A 13,771-nucleotide genomic window follows, 5' to 3' on the forward strand; every position below is an offset into this window, starting at 1 on the left:
CGTTCTATCACATTGATTGATTTGTGAATGCTGAACCACCCTTGCATCCCATGGATAAATCTCACCTGGTCATGGTCGATAATCTTTTTAATGTACTGTTGGATCCTATTAGCTAGGATGTTGTTGAGAATCTTGGCATCTATATTCATCTGGGATATTGGTCTGAAATTCTCCTTTTTGGTGGGGTCTTTGCCTGGTTTGGGGATCAGGATAATGCTGGCTTCATAGAAAGAGTCTGGAAGTTTTCCTTCTGTTTCGATCTTTTGAAACAGCTTTAGGAGAATAGGTATTATTTCTTCTTTGAATGTTCGGTAGAATTCTCCATGCAATCTCTCAGGACCTGGAATCTTGTGTTTTGGGAGATTTTTGATCACTGCTTCAATCTCGTTACTAGACATTGGTTTATTCAGGTTGTCAATTTCTTCCTAATTCAGTTTTGGAAGTTTATAAGTTTCCAGGGATGTATACATTTTGTCTAGGTTGCTTAATTTACTTGCATATAACTGCTGATAATAATTTCTGGTGATTGTTTCTATTTCCTTGGTGTTAGTCATGAACTCTCCCTTTTCATTCATAATGTTATTAATTTGCATCCTCTCTCTTTTCTTTTGGATTTGTTTGCCCAGTGGTTGATTGATCTTATTGATTCTTTCAAAGAACCAGCTTCTAGTTTCATTGATGTGTTCTACTGTATCTCTAGTTTCTAACTCATTGATCTCTGCTCTAATCTTGATAATTTACCTTCTTGTGTGTGAGATTGGCTTAATTTGTTGTTGATTCTCCAGTTCTTTGAGATTTAAAGAGAGGTGGTGTATTCAGGATTTTTCAGTTTTTTTGGGTGAGGCTTGATGGCTATGTATTTCCCTCTTAGGACTGACTTTGCCATATTCCATAGGTTTTTGTACTGAAGTGTCTTCATTCTCATCAGTTTCCATGAATTGTTTAAGTTCCTCTTTGAGTTCCTGGTTGATCCAAACATTGTTAAGCAGGGTGGTCTTTAGCTTCCAAGTGTTTGAATTCCTTCCATACTTTTTCTTGTGGTTGATTTCCAGTTTCAAAGCATTGTGGTTTGAGAATATGTAGGGAATAATCCCAATCTTTTGATATCAGTTGGGCCCTGATCTGTGACCCAGTATGTAGTGTACTCTGGAGAAAGTTCCATTTGCACTCGAGAAGAATGAGTATTCTGTCGTTTTAGGGTGGAATGTTCTGTATATATTTATGAGGTCTGGTCCAATGTGTCATTCAATGCTCTTGTTTCTTTATTGATTTTCTGCTTGGATGCTCTGTTACTGAGAGTGGTGTGTTAAGATCCCCTGCTATTAATATATTCATATCACTATGACTTTTTATCTTGATTAACAGTTGGCTTATGTAGTTGGCTGCTCCCATATTGGGGACATAAATATTTACAATTGTTAGATCTTCTTGGTGGATAGACCCTTTAAGAATGATGTATTGTCCTTCCTTATCTCTGACTACAGCCTTTAGTTTAAAATCTAATTTATCTGATAGGAGAATCACTACCACAGCTTTCTTTTGAGCACCATTGGCATGAAAGATGTTTCTTCATCCCTTCATTTTCAGTCTGGATGTATCTTTAGGGTCCAAATGGGTTTCTTGTAGACAGCATATGGCTGGGTCCTGTCATTTTATACAATCTGCAACACTGTGTTGTGTTATGGGAGGATTTAGGCCATTCATGTTGAGAGTAATTATTGAAAAATATGTTCTTATTGACATTATGTTGCTTTTGAAGTCCTTGTTTCTATCAATTGCCTCTGTAAATTTCTGCTCTTTGTCACTCTTGGGTTCTTTCTTCATTTATAGAAACACCCCCCTTAATATTTCTTGTAGTGCTGGCTTGGTGGTCACATACTCTTTTAAACCTTGCTGGTCTTGGGAGCTCTTTATATCACCTTCCATTCTGAATGTCAACCTTGCCAGATAAAGTATTCTTGCCTGCATGTTCTTCTCATTTAGCACCCTGAATATGTCTTCCCAGCCCTTTCTGGCTTTCCAGGTTTCTGTGGACAGGTCTGATGTTATTCTGATGGTCCTTTCTCTGTACATAAGGAATCTCTTCCCCCTAGATGCCCTCAGAAGCTCTTGTCTAACATTATGATTCCTCAGTCTCACAATCAAGTGTCTTGAGGTTTTTCTGGATTCGTTGATCTTGGGGGTGGTCTTTCTGCCTCTAGGACATGAACACTGGTTCCATTTCTGAGATTGGGAAAATTTTCATGGAGAATTTGTTCAGCTGCATCTTCTAGTCTTCTTTCTTTCTCCTCCCCCTCAGGGATCCCAATAATTCTGAAGTTGGAATGTTTCATGGTATCATTTATTTCCCTAAGTCTGTTTTCATGTCTTCTAAGCTGTTTGTTCCAGGCCTCCTCCTGATCCTTTTTCTCTATCAGTTTGTCTCCTAGATCACTAATTCTATCTTCTGCATCAGTTAACCTAACTGTTAGAGTATTTAGATTAGATTGGATCTCATTGATAGCATTTTTAACTTCTTCTGGGGTGGCTTTCACTTCTGCCTTTAGAGATTCCATGTTGCCACTAATGGTTTTCTCCAACATAGTCATTGCCTGGATAATTGTTACTCTGCATTCCTTTCCAACATACCGTTTAAGTCTGTATCCAATAGATCTGATGGAGAGGGCACAGTCTCTATGGGTGGAGTGGGTGTTCCTCCTCCTGGTCATTTTGGTGAGAGATGGCTGAGGGGATGTATAGCTGAATGTATCAACCTCAATCCGGGCAAGGTGCACCCTGGAACGCTTCTGAGCAATTGGGAGTCCCCACCAAAAAGAATGAAAGAAGATAAAAAAAAGAGAGAGAAAGAGAGAGACAGGAAAAAAAAAGAGAGATGACCCAGCCAAAATGGGCCCCAAAGGTAAGATTTATAAGATGTATAAACAAAAACAGACAAACAAAAAGACCAACAAAAGTAAATGCAAGAAAAAAAAAACCAGCCAAAATGAATCCCAAGAATAAGATTTATGTAATACCAGAACAAAAACAAATACACAGAATCACTGACAGAAGAAAAAGATGGGGGTTGTTATAAATCCTCAGTGTGGGCGAGGAAGGTTATTTTGATTCTTCCTGGGGGTATCTTGATAACGTTGTTAAAGGACTCAATTTTCCGGAGATAAAGGGAGATTAAAACTGCTTTATATATAGGGGTAGTATTGATTAAGGAAAGAGGACTACCTTGAAGCTTATATCTGTATACATATTAAAAAATAGAAAAGAAAAAGAAAAACACAGGTACGTGTATGAAAAAAGTTCAAGTTAAAAGATTATTATGGAATTTGTTATATTAAACCTCTAGTTGTAATGGTAAGTAGGTTAAAAAAATTAAAAAGAACAAGAATAGTGAGAACAAATTAAAAATAAAAGCTGTATCTATGAAATATGCAGGCTTTAGGGTAATACTGGGAGTTTAATATCTTCTTTTCCCCAACATTGTGGTTTTGCAGTTTTATGGGGACCCTGTGGTGGTTGTCCTCTCATTCTTTTGGCTGGCTCTCTGGGGGAGGGGCCTGCCGCATTTTTTTTCAGTCAGTCTTGCTCAGGTTGAGTCCTCCTGATCCTTATCAAGGGGCTGGGCTCTGTGGAAACTGGTTTTTCAGGCTTTTGTTCTCTGGAGGTTTTGTTCTTTGGTGGCCTTTTGTGGCTTTTCGGAGGCTTAGTGGAAAGCAAACTGCGCCCAGACCTCTGCTTCAGAGAGAAGCCTCAGTCTGCTCCCCTCTGTCTAGAACACACAGACAGCCCCTCTGCTAACTCTGCTGAGCCGTCAACCTCACATGGGCAGTGCACATCCCCAGGACCATCTCAGTGATAGCCCCAGGCCCTCGCTTTTCTCCACATCCCTGTGCCACTAAAACCTCGAACAATATTGGACCAAGGAGCTCCCTTCCTGTGGCTGTCTTTGCCAGGAAAGCTATCTGTGGTCCAGACCTCACAGTTGCACAGTTGGATCCTGACCAGAGATGGCGCTGAGTTCCTTCGGGCCGGGGCTGGAAGTATCCAGACCCTTGGCAGGTCCTAGAGACCGCCAGCTAGTGCCCACACAGAGCTCTCTCAGGTGTGGGTGAGGAGTGGGTCAAACCCTGGTCACTCAGTGTGTGTAGAACGCAAAAAGCTGTAGTTCCAGAGAGCACAGGCTGGCATCCACACCACACTCCCTCATGTGCGCCAGCAGGAGTGTGCCTAGCCCAAAGCTGATGCAAGCAGTGGAAAGCCAGGGGCTCAGGGACCATGGCCTGGAGCTTTGCCACACTCTCTATGGCATGGGTGGTCACCGGCAGTGGCCATCCTGGGTCTGTGGGCTTGGGCCCGTGCCTGTGACCACCCGATTTCACCAGTTGCCCCTTAAGATCTTTTGCTTTTTTCGAGTGTGTTTATCCAAACTCCAAGTTAATGCTGGTCCCCAACCACAGGACACTTTTGTATTGGGATATTACTTTCCAGTGGGTTGCTTCTGGTGGCTCCCTCCCCCTTCTGTTTATCCTTCAATATCAGTCCGAGTGTTTCCACTCCAGCTTTACCTGTCCATTGGTGTCTTCTGCCCCTGTAGAGATCAAGAAGTGTATAATCTTACATCTCAGGCCGATTTCGTGGGTGTTCAGAGTGTTCTGGTAGATATTTAGCTACCTTTAGGAGACCAGTTGAAACAGAGTCTCCTACTTTTCCACCAAATTGCCCCTCCTTCATTTTTTAAAAAACATTTTATTTGTTATTTATTTTGGAAAGAGAAGCACAAGCATGAGTTGGGGAGGGATACAGGGAGAGAAATATCAAGCAGACTCCCCATTGACCACTGAGTGATGTGGAGCTCAATCTCAGGACCTATGAGATCATGACTTCAGATGAAAACAAGAGTGGGATGCTAACCAACTGAACCACCCAGGTGCCCCCAAAGTCTATTTTACATATTTAAAAAAGGCCTCAGTTTGTTTCTCAGAGTACATAGTCTCTCATGGTTCATCTCCCCCTCTGATTTACCCCAATTCACTTTTGGAGAGGGAGATGAACCATGAGAGACTGTGGATTCTGAGAAACAAACTGAGGGTTTTGGAGGGGAGGAGGGTGGGAGGTTGGGTGAGCCTGGTGGTGGGTGTTAAGGAGAGCATGTATTGCATGGAGCACTGGGTGTGGTGCATAAACAATGAATCTTGGAACACTGAAAAAATTAAATTAAATTAAATAAACATAGGGCGCCTGGGTGGCTCAGTGGGTTAAGCCGCTGCCTTCGGCTCAGGTCATGATCTCAGGGTCCTGGGATCGAGTCCCGCATCGGGCTCTCTGCTCAGCAGGGAGCCTGCTTTCTCCTCTCTCTCTGCCTTCCTCTCTGCCTACTTGTGATCTCTCTCTGTCGAATAAATAAATAAAATCTTTAAAAAAATTAAATAGATATATATACCAAAAGAAACTTAATTTCCAAAAAAAAAAAAAAATTAAAAAAATAGAAAAGAAGGACTCATACCCTGTCCACGGTCTGGCACTTCAGGAAGTGTTTCTAGTGTATGCGGTGCATACACTGCTGTTGAGTTATAGCTGCTTTTTCCCAGAAGCCTTTCCTCTGCAGATTTTCTCCTTGCTTTTAGTGGGGAGTGTTTGGACCTCGAGCAAGGTGTGCCTTGATTTTTTTTCTTTTTTTGTTAAGATAAACCTGATTTTTTTAAAACCCTGATTCAAGAAAAGAGAAAAGGAAAAGAAACAAGACATCAAACCAACAAAAACCTATAAGCCTAATTCTAAAGAAAAAAAGAAGAAAATGAAAGAATGAAAAAAAAGCTTGATCCAAAAAACAAGAAAAGGAAAAAAGAAACAACAAATGTACAAGGAACTGTAAACCTGATCCAAGGAAAATTTTAAAAAAAATAATAAAATAAAATAAGTCCTATTTCCACCAGAACTGAAGCTGACCCTTTGGAGCACTCTATGATCAGTAGACTTGGTGTATGCAGGGGACCTGTGTTGGTTTTCTGAGGGAGAAGCCTGCTTCTGTGGCTCTCGGTCAAACCTGCCCTCATAAAGATGCTCCGGCAGGGCACAGGAGGGTGGTTTCGTGTAAGTGACTCCAGCCTCCACTGGATGTACTGTGTTTCTCTCTGAAGGCCAACTGTGCTGGTGGGTAGGGTATTGGGGGGCTGCGAGGTGGAAGATGGCATCATCCTGTCCTCTTGTCCCCAGAGAATGGAACTTGTGGCCACTGCTGTTCAGGAGGCCCTTACAGAAATGCAAACAATCTTCCCTCCTGTGTCCCAGGCTTTTGTCAGATCTCTACCCTCAACCTGTCTGTGTCCAGGCCACTGGCACACCAGCGCCACAATTCTCCTGTGTTTTATTTCTGGCTGGTAGCTCTGATTCAAAACACCAAATCTTTAAGGACTGGTAAGTTGTGGACCCCCTCCCCTTCCCTGGAGGAGAACCTTGCAGCAGTGAGCCTGGCACAGTTCTGTCCCAAAAAGTATTCATACAGCCATGTAGGTGCCAGGAGTCTATGGTGAAGTACAGTGAAAATCTGTGACCAGGTTATCTATCTACTCTTTGCATGTGCCTCTGTCCCCTGCTTTTGAATGGCAATTCAATGTGGTCCGGTGGGCTTTTCATTCATAGAGAGGCAACATACCCTCTTCCAAATGTACTCCAGGAAGGGAAGCATTCTCTCCCAGTGCGACCTGGGGGTCCCCACACCATGGCCTCTTGCATGAAATGTATATGTTACTCTCTCTCCCACTCTTTCTCTCCCTGACTTTGCTCCACACCATTGGCTTCATCCCCTCCATAGCACCAGTTTTTCTTTCCCCCAATTCACATCTCCAAACCTCACATCTGCAACATTGTCTCCCACCAATTGTGCATAATGTTTTCTTAATCTTCAGATCAGTTTCTTAGTTATTCAAAAAGATTTGATGTTTTTCTGGTTCTTTTCGAGGTATGAGACAAGCCCAGGGTCCCCCTATTACTCCACCATTTTAACTCCTCCACCCAAGAGATAAATTTTTAAAAGGAAATGGGGATTTGCATGACATGGTGTTTGTGTGTGTGAGACCTGAGTATGAAGGAGAGAGAGGAGAAAGAGGGAAATTAGTGGAGATAAGGATATTCTAGGTAAAGGGAACAACATGTGCAAAATTCTTTAGGGATGAGAAATCCTGTTGCTTTGCAGAAACTTAGTTTCTTTGTATTGGAGCAAAAGGTGACTTTGTATGTATATGTGTGTATGCTTTTGCATGCATTGTATATAATGTTTCTGAAGAGTATGCCATTGCTTCTGTCCATTAAATCTACTCTGACAATTTGACTATTTTCTTTGGTAGGTCTTCTGTTCTATCCTTTCCCTGTGTTCTTCCATCCACATATAATTATCCAGGTAGTTAAATGATAGAGACTAGCAATACTTAGCACTCAATTGAGAGAAATTATTTGCTCAAGAATTAATGGCAATTTTCCAGAATAGAACAAATGAAAGTTGAGTTTGGAGTGGATCTGACTTTTGAAAGACAGCTGGAGATTACAGATTTCGTCAGGGTAAAATGTATTATAAATGTTTATGCGAAAATACTCACACAGAAAGTGCATAGGATAATCCATTTCAGATTATGTCTGAAGGCTACAAAATATGTTTATGCTTTATTATATTTCATCTTAGCTTCTCTCCCAATATACCCTTTAGTTTCCCTTATAAACTTCTGACCTTTCTTCAGTCTTCTCCGAGAAGACTGAGTTCTATTTCTGAGAACCTCTAAAAGATGACATTTTCCCTTTCATTTCCCTCTCTTTCTCTATCAATCCCCATTGATCATCTAATTCTATGGCTTTGACCATCCTATTATACACTGATGACATCTAAATCAATAGCCTCAGTCATGCCACTGTTCTGGGCTCTAAAAATAATCTCTAAATTCCTGCTAAACATCTTTGCATAAAATTCCTCAGTCACCTCAAATTCAATGGGTCACAAACCAAATTCATTACTTCTCTCCATCATAAAAATCCTACTTGTCACTCTGGCCAGCAAGAACGACCAGGAGACCTCAGCGAAGCAAGCTTTATTTCTGGGTAGCTGTTGGGATCTCCCTCTTTCACCGCCCGCGCATGTGTATATATACCAAAGTTGTACAACCAATCACTTGCAGCCACATAGATACAAGAGGCATTTTGGACTACATCCTTAATCCTCAGTTCCGCCTACTGGCTCGCATCCAGCCACCATCTTAATGGCGTGTTTACTTTCGGGCACCGACATCTCCCCCTTTTCTTTTATATTAGGCATGCAAGGCAGGAGATCGTGCCTGTCTTAGGTTGTCAGCTGCCATGAACATGCTTACCCATCATCGGATAATTCCCCCTGGTTGGAGAACTCCTGGCTTAGGTTGCTATGTGCATGCAGCCAATCTTACCTGTCATTGACTACCGATCTAGCGCTGCCAGCCAGATTTGGGGAAATGTACCAGCTTCCAGTGCCATGCAAGCTTGTACTAGCACCAACTGTTGTCTACGTTGTTGTTTACGTAATGATGCAAAACAGCGGAACATAAGGATCAAGCTCATGAGTAGTCCAATTAATAGTGCACCCATACCGGCCCACTCTTTAGCAAACGAGAGTGATTGGTTTACAACAGATACCCAATCCCGTAATGGAGCTATGTCAATCTTAGTTGCATTAATAGTGAATATTTGTTGTCTTAACAATCTTGTCAAATTATAATATTGATTGGACCATGTCCCATTTAGGTGTCTGCTTAACTCTTTCGACAGATTAGCGGCAATAGAAAGGTCATTATAGGCCACGGAGGTTATGCAAAGTCCAGAAAGTGATTGGATGCATCCGGTCGTCAATAGTTTCTGGAGAATGTCCACTTGTTCCTGGATTAGATCTACTCGCTGATTGACGATCATAATGCCGGCTTGAAGGTGGCCATTAATTAGTTCTTGTGTGGCGAGGGCTTCTGCAACTCCGGTCGTTAGGTTATTAAGAGTGGAGGCAGTCTGTACAGACGTGGTGAGAGCTACAGCCGCTGTAGTTGCTGCAGCTGCGGAGGCCGCTACAGCCGCAATAATGGCTGCAGTGATCCCAAAGTCTCTTTTATGTCTTGAAAGCAATACAGGCAAATCGTTAGGATTTACAGAAATGGGCATGGGAATGAAAGTAGGTATACAGGAGGGAGGATGGCGGACTCATTCGTCAGTGGCATGGGAAACGGCCAGGCTTTCACTATTGCCCATTGGTGCATCTGTTGAAGGGATGCTGGTGTCGCCAGGATTGCTATCAGGCCGAGCATCAGGACGGGGCGGGCCATGTTGATCAATTCTTCTAATCAGTCGCTCCGGGACCCAGATAGGCACTTGGGCATCCTGTGGAAAAAGACAAACAGAACCTCGGTGCCATCTTAGGACCGAGTCAGGGCCTCTCCATTGGCCCGTGAGTATATCCTTCCACTTTGCCTGGGCTAGAGTGCGTTCGGTAACTGCCGCATGCCTGTCTGCTGCAGATGTACCATTATGGTCCAAGGACAAAAAATTTAAAATGTAAAGGGTGAGAGATGTAAGATCACGGGGTGACTTGTAGTCATCTCCTATTCCCCCTTTTCTTATTTTTTGTAAGCATCGTTTGAAGGTGCCATTGGCACATTCAATTATTCCTTGACCTTGTGGATTGTAGGGTATACCTGTAGTATGGACTATACCAAATTAACTCAGGAATTGATGGATAGATTTTGATGTATATGCAGGTCCATTATCTGTCTTTATTTGTTTTGGGATACCCCAATCTGCGAAGCATCGTAGGCAGTGTGTGATGACTTGTTTTGAATTCTCCCCCATGAGGGGAGTAGCCATTATGATACCCGCATAAGTGTCCACTGATATATGTATGTACTTTTGTTGCCCGAATTCAGGTACATGTGTGACATCCATTTGCCACAGGTGATTAGCTTGAAGGCCTTTGGGATTTACCCCCAAGGAAGGCTGAGGGAGTAATGTGGCACAATTCCCACAGGTCCTTACTATATCTCTTGCCTGTTCTTTGGTGATATGGAATCTATATCTTAAGGTATTAGAATTCACGTGCCATTTGCCATGGAACAGCTTCGCCTGTTCTAAGGTAGGGCAAATATGTTGGAAACGACTATTGTGGTCTGCTAGAGCATTGCCCTCAGATAATGGTCCTGGTAGGCTCATATGGGCTCTGATGTGATCTATCTCCGGTGTTAGGACCATTCGGGCGGCTGCTCTGATATTGAGCCCTGCTGATCCAGAGGTTGCGCGCCTTTCTCCGAGGGAGGATACCATGTCCTGGGCATTTGCGTTAGCGCCCCATAAATTTGTGTCGGGCCCCAGGGAGCGGGGCCCTGCTTCCCATTTTTTGAGTTTTTGGATTGAATCCAGTTATTCGGTGACAGGGGATTTCCTTGAATATCTTTCTGGGACCTACATTCATTAGCCTAATGATTCCCTTTACGGCAACGAGGGCACAACCCAGGTGCGGGCTTGACTGGTCTAGGAGATCCTTTACCCTCTGGACAATCCCTCTTAAGATGACCATCCCTTCCACAAAGGAAACAAGCCTTGGAAGAACTCCTGGTTCCTCCATTGAAACTTCTTATCCCTTGGGCTACTGCTGCTGCCATAACTTGGCCCTGAACAACTGTATCAGTGATGTCTCAACACACTTCGATATACGTAGTCAGGTCCTTAGACTTCCAAGGGCGGATAGCCTCTCTACACCATTTATTTGCTTGTTCATAGGCTAATTGTTTAACAAGGGGCATTGCTTGGTCCACATCCCCGAATATGCGCCTTGCTACTCGGAGCAGACGATCTACAAAGTCAGCATAGGGTTCATTAGGCCCCTGCAATACCTTGGAAAGTTGTCCCTGCAAATCACCAGAACCCTGTATGGTCTTCCAAGCCCTAGTGGCTGCAGCTGCTATTTGTACATACACCCCTGGGGGGTACCCAATCTGATTGTTTTGTCCCACAAATTGATCTCCTCCCATGAGCATGTCAATATTCCAGTGGGGATTCCCTGACGCGGTGTTATGCAGGCATGTTTCTGAGCTACAGTCTTGCCAAGCAGTTTTCCATATCAAGTATTGTCCACCAGACAGAGTTGCTTTTGCTATGTTAGTCCAATCGTCTGGGGTAAGGTTAATATGTTTGAAGTCTAGTGGTTGATGAAACCTCTGTTGATTTTGATCTTCTAACAGTGGGTATGCAAGAGGGGAGGGTTTAGTAAAGTCCGTTTTGTCCCTCCATCCTGCATTTCTACATTCTGGACAACCGCATGCCCCTCGGGAGCATGAAGTGTTATATGGTGGCAGCCATTCTGCAGGTGGCGCTACAGGCCTACATTCAGGGGTAGGAATTCTTGACCTTCTGACAGAGGGCGCTAGGGAGTCACATTTTTTCCAGGCTTCTTTGTATGTCCTTCCCTTTAAAGGTTCATTAGGGACTTCCTCTTTTAATTTTAAGTGCGTCATGGCTTCCCCAAGCTCATCTTCAGAGGAGCTCTCCTCTGAACTTTCTCCCCCTCTACTAGATCCTGCCTTAGAGGCTTCTCTGATCTGCTCCATCACCTCAACACCTTCCTCGATAACATTTTTAACCGTTTTATGGTTCTTCACCCAAATGTTCCCATTGAGGAATATTAAGAAGTCCTCAACCTTTTTCAAGAACTGCCAAGCTGCTTTCGTTTTTAGCGGAGTGCCGTTAGCCTTAAGCACTTCCATCAGTAATCCCTCCATCTTAGTAAACTTTGATCCCATTATTTCCCATCCTATGCCTAGGAACCTTTTTACTTCTCATCCTATACTTAGGAACTTTCTTATCTGAAATTTTGTGTGCACTTACTGGATCATTGCGTTCACTGAGAACTCCTCGGTTTCCGAGGGTTCCCGGGTTTCAGCACCACTTGTCACTCTCGCCAGCAAGAACGACCAGGAGACCTCAGCGAAGCAAGCTTTATTTCTGGGTAGCTGTTGGGATCTCCCTCTTTCACCGCCCGTGCATGTGTATATATACCAAAGTTGTATAACCAATCACTTGCAGCCACATAGATACAAGAAGCATTTTGGACTACTTCCTTAATCATCAGTTCCTCCTACTGGCTCGCATCCAGCCGCCATCTTAATGGCGTGTTTACTTTCGGGCACCGACACCTACTATTGGGCTTGTGTACTCTAGCTGTGTTAATGATCTCATCTTGCATAGTCATTTGTGCTAGGAACATTGTAGTTGTTTTAACTCCTTCATTGTCCTCATTTCCCACATCCAGGTGTCAAGTTTGGTTTTGTCAGTTTTGTGCAGATGAGACTTATCTCTTTTCTTGATAATATTTCACTGGACCTTCAATGTTCTTAAAATAAAACCCAAATGCTTTCAGTGGTCTATCAGGCTTTATGTATCTCTCTGGCTTCATTTTACTACTAAATTCTAGCCACACTGACCTTTTCCCCACCTTCTTCCCCATGTCTCAAATTTTGCTTAGCTAATTTCTATTCATCTGTAGGTTACCAATGTAACTGCCTCCTTCCTTTCCTAAAAAGTGTTTTTCTTACTCCACTTCTTCCACTATTAGAATCTTCTGACATGTCCAAAGCACTTTCAAAGCACTATATTTTACTTTTCTATCAGTTATTAATAATAATTTTTACTAACATAATTTTACTGATATCTGTTGAGAAATTGCTATAAAACAGGTGACATTTGTATCTCTATTTAGTAAATGAGGAAGTTTTGAAAGATTAAGTAACTTGTCCTAGGTCATACAACTAAGGAAGAGTAGAATCTGTGTTCAAATCTGGACAATTACAGAGCCAGTGCTTTGAACCACCTTATTATACTGTATACAACTTCTTTGGGACAGGAACTATACCTGCCTTGTTCAATGTTGTATCTTCAGTAGCTTAACTGGTTTCTGGCACGTAGAAGGTGCTCAGTAAATATTTGTGAAAGAACTAATGCATGCATGAATGAATCTCTTAGATGTGTTCCTTCCTTTCCATTCCTCCTTTTACTGGTTCCACTTCCATTACTCAATTTTTTTTCCCATCTAGACCACTTTAAGAGTCTTCATGCAGTCTTAACTTGCTTTCTGAATCAGTGCAGGGAGTTTAGCTTGTAAGTCTTCTGAGAATTTTCTTTTCTCTTCTCTCTCTGCCTCCCCATATGCATCTTCCCACACCAGGTGTGTTAGAGAGAAGATCAAGACAAATCCTGATCTTCAGAAGCTTGCAAACTAATGTGGGGGGAGACAGACTCATAGGTCAGTAATATTGATAGAAATAGATTTTTATGCTGTCAATATGAAAAGATGCATTCTTATTAGAACATGAGAAAACCAAAGAAACCTTCTTAGAATTTAAGATTTAAGTTGGGCTTTGAAGGAACAGTGAGATGATCTTCCAAACACATATACATAATTCTGTCATCTTCTGGTTTAAAAGTCTCCAGTGACTGCCCATTATATTCAGAATTAAATCTAAGCTTAGTATTAAAGACCTTGTATAAACTGGTAGTGTTATATCTCTCTAGCCTCATCTTCTGATAATTTCCCATTTATGTTTTATATTTCTCCTATGCCATGTTGCTTAAACTTATGTGTATAAGCCATTTCTATATACCTCCCACTTCCCATCCTTAGCTACTCAATGATCCCTAAGTTTCTGTCATAGATTATTGAAACAACCCCTTCTCTCCGAAGCCGCCTTAACAGATTAGATCAAATTCTTCCAATTTTTGTTTTGATAAC

At 42.4% G+C, this 13,771-nt stretch overlaps 1 protein-coding gene across 1 annotated transcript; it reads right to left on the reverse strand.

Annotated features, from left to right (window-relative positions):
• Positions 1-8,425: 8,425 nt before the first annotated feature.
• Positions 8,426-12,011, reverse strand: LOC116583578. Its single transcript, XM_032331661.1, has 3 exons — positions 11,872-12,011; positions 9,247-9,375; positions 8,426-9,175 (listed from the first exon to the last, which is right to left on the reverse strand). The coding sequence occupies exons 2-3, from the start codon at positions 9,318-9,320 to the stop codon at positions 8,431-8,433; spliced, it is 819 nt and encodes a 272-aa protein (XP_032187552.1). The 5' UTR covers positions 9,321-9,375; positions 11,872-12,011; the 3' UTR covers positions 8,426-8,430.
• Positions 12,012-13,771: the final 1,760 nt, after the last annotated feature.

The sequence above is a fragment of the Mustela erminea genome, chromosome X (genome assembly GCF_009829155.1).
Source record: "Mustela erminea isolate mMusErm1 chromosome X, mMusErm1.Pri, whole genome shotgun sequence".
Classification (NCBI taxonomy): domain Eukaryota; kingdom Metazoa; phylum Chordata; class Mammalia; order Carnivora; family Mustelidae; genus Mustela; species Mustela erminea.